At 34.0% G+C, this 13804-nt stretch overlaps 1 protein-coding gene across 5 annotated transcripts in view; it reads left to right on the top strand.

The window, feature by feature from the left end:
* The window catches only part of SLC38A9 (solute carrier family 38 member 9), an 82846-nt gene that overhangs the window by 10661 nt on the left and 58381 nt on the right, over positions 1-13804 (top strand). For 3 of the 5 annotated variants that reach the window (XR_004316848.1, XM_006187357.3, XM_032472338.1), the window contains exon 2: positions 8292-8435. Coding sequence is in view for 2 of the 5 variants with exons in the window: in XM_006187357.3 (XP_006187419.1) it covers positions 8323-8435 (113 nt within the window). In the remaining 3 variants the exon portion in view is untranslated. Of the gene's footprint in view, positions 1-8291; positions 8436-13804 lie in introns of those variants that run through there. The other 2 variants (XM_014561472.2, XM_032472347.1) reach the window with 2 other exon arrangements.

Below are 13804 nucleotides of genomic sequence, written 5' to 3'. Positions count from 1 at the left end.
CAGGTTTGAGCTGTCTATTAAATCCAAGTAAAGACGTTAAGTACGATATATACATATATCAAATCATGTTGTACATCTAAAACTAATATGTTATATGTCAGTTGTATATCAATTTTTTAAAAGGCATTAAGTAGGCAGTTGGATATGCAAGTCTGAAATTCAAGAGAGGAGTTTTGGCTAGAAATACAATGTGGAATTTGTTATTATCTAGATCAGTAGAATTTTCTACAATGATGGAAATGTTTTACATCTATACTTTACAATACAGTGGCCAATAGTCACATGTGGCTAGAGTGACTCGGGTACTGAATTTTTTAAAATTTAATTTAAGTATTCACTAGTGGCTACTGTATTGTATATCACAAATAATGATATTAAAACCACGAGATCGTTACCTAGCCATTGGGTGTAGAGAAGAGTACCAAGACTGACCCTTGAGATGCTACAAGTTTAAGACATCTGGAAACAAGGAGCAAACAGTAAATAAATGCAACAGAGAAGGAGGATGGACCAGAGAGATACTGAGAAAACCTGGAGCCCTATTGAATTTAGTTTATTAAGAAGGAGTGTGGTCACAAATATTTCTGAAAGGGCAGGTAAGTTAAAGATCGAGTAACTGAGTTTACCAATGTGGAGGTCTTTGGTGGTCTAATAAGAGCAGTATTTGTGTAGTGATTAGGAAGATAGCCTGATTAGCATGAGTTTAAGAAAGAGTGGGAGGATCTTATCTATTTTATGCTTTCTATTTGTCCTACCTTTTTTTTTCTCCTTACTTGCCTTGTTTTGGGTAAATTATTTTTTAACATTTTCTTTTCTTCATCTCCTAGATTTTAAGTTATACACTGTTTTCTGTTAACTGTTAAGGTAGTTACCTATAAAATTATAATATACATCATATCAAAGTTTAATGTTTTAAAAAAAATTTTATTGACATATAGTTGATTTATAATTTGTTAGTTTCTGGTGTACAGGGTTTTTTTTTTTCATTTTTTATTGACAATTAAGTAGAAATTAAGTTGAAAATTAAGTTGATTTGCAATGTTGCAAAGTATAAAGTTGATCTGGACGATACAAAAACTTTAGATTTCTAATCCACAGAACTTCAGTTGACTTTTTTTCCCCTTTGCTTTGGAATTTTAGTTCTTCTTTTCCCCAATTCTGTGATATATTGTTTATTAATTCTGCTTGAATTCATTAAACTTCTTGAATCTGCAGATTGTCACAGATGGCAATATTTCATCTTTTTTATGGCTGAGTAGTGTTCCATTGTATGTATATGCCACATCTTCTTTAACCATTCATCTATTGATGTGCAGTTAGGTTGTTTCTGTATCTTGGCTTTTGTAAATAATGCTGCTATGAACATTGGGGTGCTTATATCTTTTTTAATTTGTGTTTTTGTTTTCTTTGGATAAATGCCAAGTAGTGGGATAGCTGGATCATATGGTACTTCCATTCTTAACTTTTTGAGGACTCTTACTGTTTTCCATAGTGGCTGCACCAATTTATATTACCACCAACAGTGTATGAGAGTTTACTTATATCCACAGCCTCACCAATGCTTATTATTTCTTGCCTTTTTGATAATAACCATTCTAATGGACATACAGTGATATCTCATTTTGGGTTTGACTTGAATTTCCCTAATAATTAGTGATTTTGAACATCTTTTTATGTGTCTTTTGGCCACCTATATGTATTCTTTTTACAATGTTCAGCTCCTCAGCCCACTTTTAATTGTGTTGTTTTGTTGTTATTGTTGAGTTATAAGAGTTCTTTATATATTTTGCATATTAACCCCTTATCAGACATATGATATGCAAATATCTTCTTTCATTTGGTATGTTGTCTTTTCAACTTGTTGATGGTTTTCTTTGTTGTACAGAAGCTTTTTAGTTTGATGTAGTCCCATTTGTTTCCCTTACCTGCAGGGACATATCTGCTAAGCCTGTTGTCAAAAAGTGTACTGCCTATGTTTTCTTCTAGGAGTTTTATGCTTTCAGGTCTTACATTCAGTCTAATCCATTTTGACTTGATTTTTGTGTATGGTGTGAAATAGTAACCTAGTTTGTTTTATTTATTAATTTGTTTGTTTGTTTCTAGTGGTTGTCCAGTTTTCCAACACCATTTATTGAAGAAACTGTCTTTCTTCACTGTATGTTCTTTGCTCCTTTGTCGCATATTGTCCGTATATATAAATGTGGGTTTATTTCTGGGCTTTCAATTCTGTTCCATTGATCTATGCATTTTTCTACCAACACCATGCTGTTTTTGATTACTATGACTTTGTAATATAGTTTGAAATCAGAGAGTGTGATACCTCCACCTTTGTTCTTTTTTCTTAGGATTTCTTTGGCTGTTGGAGTCCTTTGTGCTTCCATATGAATTTTAGATTTTTGTTGTTATTGTTTTATTATATTTTTGTGAGAAGTGTCCTTGGGATTTTGATAGGGATTGCATTGAATTTGCAGATTGCTTTAGGTATTATGAACATTTTAATAATGTTAATTCTTCCAATCTATGATCACAGGATATCTTTCCATTTATTTGTGTCTTCTTTAATTTTTTAAGTGATGTCTTATAGTTTTCAGTGTTCAGGTCTTTCAACTCCTTGGTTAAATTTATTGCTAGATATTTTATTCTTTCTGTAGCAATTATAAATGGAATTGTTTGCTTAATTTCTCTTTCCGGTAGTTAGTGTATGGAAAGACAGCAGATTTCTGTGTATTAATTTTTTATCTTGTGACTTTACTGAATGCATTGATGAGTTCTAATAGTTTTTGGTGGTGTCTTTAGGATTTTCTCTATATAAAATCACATCATCTGCAAACCATTACAGTTTTACTTCTTCCTTTCCAGTTCGGATTCTTTTTATTTCTTTTTCTTGCTAATTGCTCTGGATAGAACTTCCAATACTATGTTGAATAAGAATGGTGAGAGTGGGCATCCTTGTCTTGCTCTTGATTTTACAGGATAGCTTTCAGTTTTTCACCGCTGAGTATGATGTTAGCTGCTGGGTTTGTCATATGTAGCCTTTATTATATTGAGGTACATTCCTTCTGTACCCACTTTATTGAGGGTTTTTATCATAAATGGGTATTGAATCTATCAAATGCTTTTTCTGCATTTGTTGAGATGACCATATGGATTTTATCCTTCATTTTGTTAATGTGGTATATCACATTGATTGATTTGCCAGTATTAAACCATCCTTGCATCCTTGGAATAAATCCCACCTGATCATGGTGTATGTTCCTTTTCATGTATTATTGTGTTTGGTTTGCTAATATTTTGTTGAGGCCTTTTGCATCCATGGTCATCAGAGATTCTGGCTTGTAATTTTTTTTTTTTTTTTTATGTTGTCTTCGTCTAGTTTTGGTATCAGAGTGATATTGGCCCTGTAAAATGAGTTAGGAAGCATTTCCTTGTCTTCAGTATTTTGAAAGAATTTGAGAAGGATAGGTATTAAATCTTTGAATGTTTGATAGAATTCACCTGTAAAGCCATCTGGTCCTGGACTTTTTTTCTTTTTTTTGGAAGCTTTTTGACACTGTTTCAATCTCTGTACTAGTGACTGGTTTTTCCAAATTTTCTATTTCTTCATGATTCAGTCTTGGAATATTGTGTGCTTCTTCTAAGAATTGATCCCTTCTAGGTTGACCAATTTGTTGGTGTATGGCTTTTCATAATATTCTCTTATAATTGTTTTTATTTTTATGGTGTGTGTTGTTATTTCTCCTCTTTCATTTGTAATTTTATTTTTCAGAACCTTTTTTTCTCACCAAGTCTAACTAAAAGTTTGTCTATTTCATGTTTTCAAAGAACCAGCTCTTAGCTTCACTAATCTTTTCTATTGCTTTTTTTTTTAGTCTATTTCACTTATTTCTGCTCTGATCTTTATTATTTCCTTCTACTGACTTTGGGTTTTGTTTGTTCCTTTTTTTCTAGTTCCTTTAGGTGTAAAGTTAGATTGTTTAGTTGGATTTTTCTTATTTCTTGAGATAGCTCTATATTGCTATAAACTTCCCTCTTAGTACCACATTTGCTGCATCCCAAAGATTTTGGTATAATATATTTTCATTTTCATTTGTCTTCAGATTTTTGATTTCTCCTTTGATTTCCTCTTTGACCCAGTAGTTGTTCAGTAGCATGTTGTTCAGTCTCCACAAATTTGTATTTTTTCATCTTTCTTTATATAGTTGATTTCTAGTTTCATACCATGATGACTGGAAAACATGATTGACATAATTTCAATCTTAGATTTATTGAGACTTATTTTGTGTCCCACCGTAAGTTCTATCATTGAGAAAGTTCCATGTGCACTTGAGAAGAATGTATATTCTGCAGCATTTGGATGGAATGTTCTTTACAAATCTATCAAATCCATCTGGTCTAATGTTTCATTTGAAGCCACTGTTTCCCTCTTGACTTTCTGTCTGAATGATCTATCCCCTGTTGTAAGTGTAGTGTTAAAGTCCTTATTGTCATTGTGTTGCTCTCAATTTCTCCCTTTAGGTCAGTTAATCATTGCTTTACATATTTTGATGCTCCTATGTTAGGTACATATGTATTAATAACTGTAATGTCTTCTTGACAAATTGTCCCATCCAGCCACATTGAGTCTTTTGATTGGTGAATTCAGTCAGTTTATATTTAGGTTATTATTGATAGATGAGGACTTAGTACTGCCATTTATCTTTTGTTTTCTGGTTGTTCTATATCTCTATTGTTTCTTTTTTCCTTGTGTTTCTGTCTGCCATTCTGTTTTGGTGGTATTCTATGATGTTCTTCTCAGTTTCATCATGTTTTATGTGTCATGTGTCTGCTCTTGATTTATATTTTGTGGTTACCATGGCATTTTAATGTAATGTGTCTTGGAGAAGTTATTTTTGCATTGAGGTAATTAGATGTTCTCAGCTTTATGGACCAAGCTTGGGAATTTTGCAGCTATTGTTTCTTTAAATAAACTTTCTGTTCCCTTCTTTCTCTCTCCTAGGATACCCATTACCCTAATGTTGCCCTTCCTGAAAGAATCAGATAGCTCTTGTAGGATTTCCTCATTTTTAAAATATCTTTTGTCTCTTTCCTCTTCTACTTGTATTATTTTGAGATTTCTAGCTTTGAGCTTGCTAATTCTTCTGTTTGATCTGCTCTATTTCTGGTGCTTTCTAATTTATTATTCATCTCATTTTTTGAGTTCTTCAACTCTAGAATTTGTTTTGTTCTTTTTGTAGGGTTTCATTCTCTTTGTTAAAATATTCCTTCTGTTCGTTAATTTTATTCCTTAGCTCCTTGAAACTGCCTTTCTGAGTTTTTCTTGCAGCTTGTCAAGTTTCTTCATGTGAGCTATTTTGAATTCTCTATCAATTGGTTAACAATATTCCTAGACTTTAAGTTTGGTTTCTGGAGACTTGTCATTTTCTTTTTGTAGTGCAGTGTTACTGTGGCTTTTCATGGTGCTTGATGAGTTATTCCTCTGCAGGCCCATTTGAAGTGACAACCATCTTTTTGTTTGATTCTAACATGTTCAACAGATTAAAATTTTGAGGCCTTTTGTTTTCCACTAGGTGGCACTATAGCACAGGCTTTTAGTTTCTCTTATCTGAGCTGCCACTGCTTATATTTGAGAGTCTAAACTTTCCACCCTCCATCGCCTCTGTTAGAGAAGTTGTCCTGGGCCCTCATTATTGCTTCTTGTGCCTCCAGGTGCCTTGGTTGTTGGTGCCTTGTTTCTACCACTGTCACTGGCATCACCACCTGGTTTACTGAGATGGGCTCTTCCTTTGCATCCAGTGTCCCTTGTTCTTCAAGGGGAGGGAGCAGAGATCTGGGAGGAGCTGGTATTTTGCTGGTTCTTCTGCTGTATTGTAAGTTTCTCCGGTTCTGCCTCTGTGGCCACAGAGACTGCTGCAGTAGAAGTCATGTGCCCTACCTCCCCTGTTGCTACTAGGTTCTCTGGCACTGTGGTCTCAGCTGCTGCAGCCAGAGGGCTAGGATTACAGGCACCACCTTTGCTGTTGCCTTGGTTCCCCCTCCTTCACTGCCCCCTCTATGTATTCCAGTCCACCCACTCTTAGATGTACAGATGTGTGGAATTCTCCAGCATCCTAATGTACTGGGCAGGGGCACCTTTGTTGTGTTGAGGATGTTTTACAGGTTGTAGATTGAAGGGGAGAGATAAAGGTAGCTTTTCACTCCACCATGTTGCTAACGTCCTCTCTTCAACTTTAAACACATCCATTGAGTTTTCCATTTTGGTTATTGTATTTTGTTTTATTTATTTTGGTGTAAACATTCCCTCTGGTCCTTTTCAAACGTGCTAAGTTATTTTTTAAAAATGTCCACCTTTTCCTTTATTTAAACATAGGAAGCATTATTGTTTTGTGATTTCATTCTGATAATGCCTATAGTTGAAGCCTTTGGGGATCTATTTCTACTGTTTCTTTTAGTTCTGATAGTACTTTATTTCTTTATATGCTAGGTTATTTTTGTGTACTGTTCCTTATTCTTGAAAGATTGTTAGCAAGTCTTTTTTTGAGGCTTAGGATGAAACTTTTCTGTGTCCTCATTGATAAGATTTATATTTGCTTCTGTCACTTTCCTGGAAGCTCTACCAAGCAAGTTAACCTGAAATTACATTTACAACTTTAAGTGTTCTTTGACCACCTTGCATCCACATGAGGTGCAGTTTGTGGTATATAATATTTCCTCCTACATACACACACACATACAGAGGCTGTGGTCAGTGTCAAGAAAACTTGTTTGTCGTTCCCTTGTGAGGGATGAGGCACTTTTACCTGTGAACTCCTAATCTTATGGTAAAGCTCTTTGTACTCCCAGCTGTGTTATGGGAAGCAGGGAGAGGGGATGATTTCTTCCTACAATCATTCCTTATTTTGGGTGAGTCCTGGGTTGTCTTCTATTTCCCTAATACTTCACAAGGCCTTGAAAATCTCAGCCCAGTTGCTCCTAGCACAGCAAATACCCTTAGAGCAGAAGCAACTTCCTTGAGCTATTTACTTTGTAGGCTCCTCAACTTCACCTACAAATGGCCTGATTTTCCTTACTGTTTTCAAAAAGGTATTTTTCATAAAAATATATTTTTTAAAGATACTTTTCAAAAAGATATTTTTTATATTTTATCCAGTATTTTTAATTGTTTTCTGCAGATAAGTGGATCCAAATAGCCTAATCTGTTTATATTATTGGAAATGAACTGCTCTATTTCTTTTTTATTCAGCTGAAAAATAAGTAGTAACTCCATTTCAACTTAGCAAGTTTGTCATAATATAAATATTTTAGGCATAAAATCAAAACTATAATGAAGTATCATTTCCCAGCAGTCGGAATGTCTCCCATCATCAAAAAGCCTACAAATAATGAATGTTGGAGAGGGTATTTAGAAAAAGGAACTCTCCTACACTGTTGGTGGTAATGCAAATTGATGTAGCCATAATGAAGAATAGTATGGAGGGTCCTTAAAAAACCAAAAAATAGACTTACCATTTGTCCCAGCAATCCTACTCCTGGGCATATATCTGAGAAACTCTAATTTAAGAAGATGCATCACCCCAGTGTTCATAACACCATTTACGATAGCCAAGACATGGAAGCAACCTATATGTCCATTGACAGATGAATGGTTAAAGAAGTTATGGTGTATATATGTACAGTGGAATACTACTCAGCCATAAAAAGGGAACAAAATGATGTCATTTTGCAGCAACATGGATAGACTGAGAGATTATTATACTGAGGGAAGTCAGTCAGGGAAAGACAAATATCATATGATATCACTTATATGTGGAATCTAAAAAAGTAATATAAATGAACTTATTTACAAAACAGAAAGAGACTCACATAGAAAACAAACTTATGGTTACCAGAGGGGAAAGGTGGGAGGGAGGGATAAATTGGGAGTTTGGGATTGGCAGATACAAATTACTATGTTATGTACTATGTACAGAAAAGATAAACAACAAAGTCCTACTGTATAGAACAGCCAACTATATTCAATGGCTTGTAGTAACCTGTGAAAAAGAATATGTATATATTTGTATAACTGAATCACTATGCTATATACCAGAAACTAATATAACATTGTAAATCAACTATGTACTTCAAGTTTAAAAAATGGGAAAAAGATATTTTAGGCATATATCTCATTAAGATATCTTCAGCAAATTCTTATATTTTTTCAATTTCTTATGCATGCAAATGTATTACCTATTAATAGAAAAATAATTTTTAAAGTAATCTTTAAATTATTTCTCTTTTCTGATTTATTATAGGACTGACTTCAGTGCTTAGAGTCTGAGAAAAATGGCAAATATGGATGGTGATTCTAGGCATCTTCTCATCCCTGAGGTAAATCATGAAATAAACCCTGGACCTATGAATATCCAGTTTGATTCATCAGATCTAAGATCCAAAAGGTAAGTGTTTAAAATAAAATACTTCATAATTAAGGTTTTTAAGATAGAACTAATTATAACTAAACATACATAGATTTGATTATAAAATATCCAGTTTCTTATGGGATCTGTATATTTGTATGTGGGAGGGAATAAATATGAATATTTCTTCGTTTATTGTTGACTTCTTTGACTAAACATCTCTGTCACGGGTGGTTGGGGCAAGTTTTGTGAAGTAAGATGCATTCATATAATCCATTTAACAAATATATATTGATCATCTGCTTTGTGCAAGGTAATATGGAAAGTGCTGGGGATAGAACAGTAAAAGTAACACGGTAAAAAATAATATACAATGCTTAATCAAAATGGAGCAAGTCTCAGCTAATTTTGTTAACTGAAAAAACTGAAGTGCAGAGCAGTGTGTATAGTGTACCACCATTTTGATTAAAAAAAATCAACAAGTTATATATAAAATATAAATATGTATAAATGACTCTGAGGGAATAAATAAACTGTAAGAGTGATTGCCTCCTCAGAAGGAAACTGAGTGCTTGAATTGAGAGGTGTGGCAGATACTGTTAGGTAAATAACCATATAGTCAACAACCCCACCTATTTGTTGCCAGCAACATCCTAATTTTGTTAAGAGTTCGAAGTAGTTTCTGGTTCAGGAGATAAAGGAGTGTTGCTTTAAGCTAGTCTTGATAATCCTGTTTCCATTTTCCAGATACTTAATTTTTTAGTCTATTTTTCAGCTAGAGGTGGCGATGTGAAATTTATCACATGAGAAATTTATCACTGTCATTTAAAGTGGGCATCAGAGAAGATAATGAAATGAATCTTGTAATTTTCACTTGTTTATTCCAACATCAGTGAATACAAGAACTAATGAATGCTGATCAAATGCTCAGGGTTTTCCTGAACCCTCTAAATTCTATGATAAATAATTGACCACTGTGACAATAGAACATAGGTCAGTAAAGTGCATTCCATTGCAATCAATTGGCAGGAGCTCAAACAGTTCTCTGAAAATTTGTTTAACTGTGTAGATTAAATGGAAATGTATTTTCTGTAATGAAACTTGTCAAAATAAGAGGGAATCAACTATTTACAGTCATGGGATTACTATCTAGGTAAGCATGTTTAAGCAAGGCAAATATTTACAGGGATTTAGCAGTATTGAATGCTAATTTGTTTGCGAAATAAATTTTAGCAAGTATTTGATGAGAAAACAATAGGATTACCTTAAAACATTGTTATTTCTACTAAAATGTGGGTTATTTCACTTTATATACACAAATAAAACTCAGACACATTGAGGGAAAGGTGTCTTTGATTAGAAGAGCCAGCTTAGACAACTATTTCCCAAACCTCAGCCATTTTAGAGTCACCCTGTAACTTTGGTAATATCCCATTACCACCTGTATATTATTGTAATTTAATATATGTTTTTAAAATTTATTAACTTTTAAAAATTAGGGTTAGTTTAACCTTTACTTCACATTTTTGTGAAATAATGGATTTGAAGTATTATTTACACTTTTTTCTCATATATATTGCAATAAATACTAAGTAGTGAAAATAGCGTTCATCCTTTTGCTACCTAAAATCTTCTTACAAATAACCACACTTTCAGAAACTATCTTCAGCTGTCAGAGTATAGAAAACAATATTTAATACTTTTAGATTGCTTATCCTGTTTAGCTTGTGGTTAATTCTGTCTCTTCCACTAGGTGGCAATCAAAATCATGTATCAGTTCAGATACAAGAATTTTAAGAACTACTCTGGACTGAAAAGATAGTGTGTTGGATCTGCTTATCATTTTCATGGGACTGGAGTCTAATTAGACTTAGGCAAAGGAAGGAACTTGTCACTGTAGAGTAAGGATGCATGTCATAATCATTTGGATCATTTGGGGAACTTTTGCAGACTACACAAATCTACTTTTCTCTCTGCGTACCTCCCCTCCCCTCCCACATTTGTTTTCCACCTGGTTTGGGGTGGAGTGAAGAATGTGGGTGGAGGGACAGAAAGGTTTAAAAATCTGCTGTACTGTATTTGATATATTCCACTGGCAATTACTGGTCTTAGAGATTGTTTTTCTGCTGTTTCCAGACTTTCTGGTAACCAAAGATTAGACCTGGTATTCATGATTGCATCATGCTCTGCTGCTGCTCTGGGATTATGCCCTTTGGGAGTTGACCATTCCAGCCAGCCTGAAACCAAATTATGAAGTGGTTTATTTGGTTTTGAAATTCCCATTTTCAGTTTTCTCAAACTCTGTTTCCTCTTCCATTTTCCCAGGACCTACGTCTTTTATGCCCCTCTCTCTGTGCTCTTCCTAAGGGAATTCACTCAAAAGTTCCCTGTAGATAGTGCTTTGTAAACCATACTTTCTCTTCTTCCCCTTATTCACCAGCGCTTATCTCTCCTATTCTTGTAGGGCTCTGTTGTCTGTTTAGTGTTATAATGGCAAACAATCTGAGGTATCAAAGACCTAGTCTATTACTTTTCCTTGGCTATTTGCATTTTAATATGGAGAATTCTAGAAATATAAAAGCCTAACCTAAAGGTTAGATTTTTCTAATTGATAACATTTCAAGAGCTCTGGTTAGCCAGTGGGGTAGAGGTAAACACATTTAAAACAGGCAGCTTTCCTGGTGCCCTTCAAATGTACTAAGCATGCTTATGGACCCTGGCTTTTTAGAATGTCTACTTGTCTGCACATCTGTAACTGACCTCTCTCACTTTCATCTGTCAATAATATTATCACTGAACAGCAGCCCAAAGTGACTCTTTTTGGTACTTGTAGTCCTAGGAGAGAGAGGGCTAACAAAGTGAAGAATTTATTTATTAATGTGTCCTGGACCAGTAACAGTGATTGGAAGTTTATTGAGGCTTGGTAGTTTCATAGTTTCATATACAGATAGACAACAAAAGATAGAAAAGTAGTTTTCCCAGGAGTGTTGGTTTCCAGAGCTGCATAAATTACATTTTGAGGAGCTCGCCATCCATGTTAAATAGATGGGACCAGGGCCTTGACCATTTATCAGTGCCCTGGAGCTGATGGGCAAGCTGCTGATAGTATGACTACTTCTGTACCCTTCCCTCTCTTCCTTCCTTTTCTTCCTACTCTCTTCTCTCACCATTTTTCTCTCCCTTTTTAGTCCACTTCATTCACTTCTCATCTCCCCACCATTATTTTTCCCCAGGGGGACTCTTTTTGCTAAGTGCTTAAAGAGGACAATCCTGGCCATAGAGTTAGAGATGCTTTAAATCTAAATATGGACTTTGTTAGAATGAGATCTTATTTCTAATCTCATCAGAATCTTTTTATTCTCTCAAATTCATAGGTTCTTTTACTTCTACCTCCCTTTCCAAATATCTTTCTTTGCTTAACTATCCTCTTGTACCAATATCTGCTTGTCTAAGTTGTTTCCATTTTCTTTCCTTAGATCTGTCTGTTCTATTTGGTTTTGCTGTTTCTTTCATTGCCTATAAACTAGCTGTGCTTTGTTTTCTTCCCTTTCTTTCTCCCTCATTAAGATTATTTGTAGAAGCCTAAATAATGAAGGAGCCTAATGGGGTTTGACTGGTGCTCATTAGGGCCAATCAGGTGTATTTTGTTGGGAGGAAAGGCTGTAAAGAATTGGGCTAACATCTTTTTCTGTCTACTCAGTTCTACTTAGTATTTTAATGTCTCTAAGTATATAGTCAAAAAAAGTTTTAGTGTGTCAACCAAAAAAATAATGCAGAAGGATGCAAATAAGAAAAGAGTTTATTTGGGGGTCTTAAAAATTGCAATTCGGGAGACACAAGTTCAGATAACCCCGAAAGAGTGTTCTGAGGAAGAGAAAGAATCAGGGGCTTATAAAGACAGAAAGCCATTGTTGTTAAAAGTTGCCTGGAAAGAATTGTGATTTGTCCTTAAGGAATCACAAGTTGATTTAGGATAGGAGTCCTATAAGTAGATAGACTGTCACTAGTTATTTTAGAGTAAGGGTCCAGTAAGGATCTTGAGTTTCTGGCAGATGTTCTGGATGACTTGCCTACCATGTCAAAGGTCAGACTCCATCCAGGCTGAGACATGCATAGGCCATATTTCTTTAATGGCTTCCCAGCACCACTTTGGAGAGTTCTCTTAGTAATACCAACTCCATTTTGATTTTCTTTTCACAGATGCAATAGTATAATTACTGCAAAAACAATGAAACTAATTGCAAGTGTACAACAAGGGAATTGAAACTCCTTTTGAAAAACAGACTTAAACCCAAATATTTTTAAATTATAAAGGCACATGAAATTCAGGGATCTTGTTAAAAGCCCAGTGGATGACTGTAGCCTGAAAATAAGGAATTGATGTTGTAACAATAACATATTGATATATTGAAATTATGTGTCTTTGGCTTGCTTGTTATTTTTTAGTCTTAGTCTGAAATTGACTCCAAAAGTCTACTACATAATTTTTCTATGGCTTCTTGTTTTAAGATTTATTCTTGCAATCTATTCTCTATTCCTTTCTCACAAGATACGGTTTCCAAGATCTTTTAAATATTAGAAAAATGAATGCCTCAACATTTCAAGTTAGGAAATATGCTTTCTTGTAAAGTAACATAGGAAATTACTTTGGTGCTATATTTATTAAAAAAAAAAAAAGGCCCGACTTGTTTGCAGCATCATACTTCCTCATTTTTTCTATTTCAATTAGTTTGTAATTGAACTTTGTCTTGGCATGTTATCACTACTTCAGTTAAGATTATTTCTCTCTTTCATCAAATTTATATCTGATTTGTTATTATTTATTCCAACACTAGTTTTTATGTCTTCCAATACCTCTGATTTTTTATTTTCTTATATTTCATCTGTAGAAGAGTTTCTAATCTTCTCTTAAATTCTGGCTTGTTTATTATAAATTGATACAGGCACTGGTCTTCATATCTTTAAGTGTAGTTGTGCCCAAGCACTTGCATATTAAAATTTACATTAATTTATTTTGTTATTTTATTTTGTTTCTCCTTCATTATAGTTAGAGAATTATTTTTATTTTTATATAGATACATATTTTCTACTTTATTTATTTCAACTTTATTGAGGTAAAATTGATCTATTTTAATTTACTAAATTTGGATGTTAATTCCTTAAAAAGAGGGCATGGTCTTTAAACATTGCTAGTGAGATTGAAGCATGGTATGGCCACTTCTTTTTCCTTCCAGTCTTACTGAGAATAATTGACATCCAGCATTGTGTAAGTTTAAGGTGTACACCATAATGATTTGACTTAATAAATCATGAAATGTTTATCACAATAAGTTTATTGAACATCCATTATCTCTTATAGATAAAAATTTTTAAAATAGAAAAAAAAATTTTCTTGTGATGAGAACTCC

This window comes from Camelus ferus, chromosome 3, assembly GCF_009834535.1.
Source record: "Camelus ferus isolate YT-003-E chromosome 3, BCGSAC_Cfer_1.0, whole genome shotgun sequence".
Classification (NCBI taxonomy): Eukaryota; Metazoa; Chordata; class Mammalia; order Artiodactyla; family Camelidae; genus Camelus; species Camelus ferus.
This window is presented reverse-complemented; position numbering and strand designations above follow the sequence as displayed.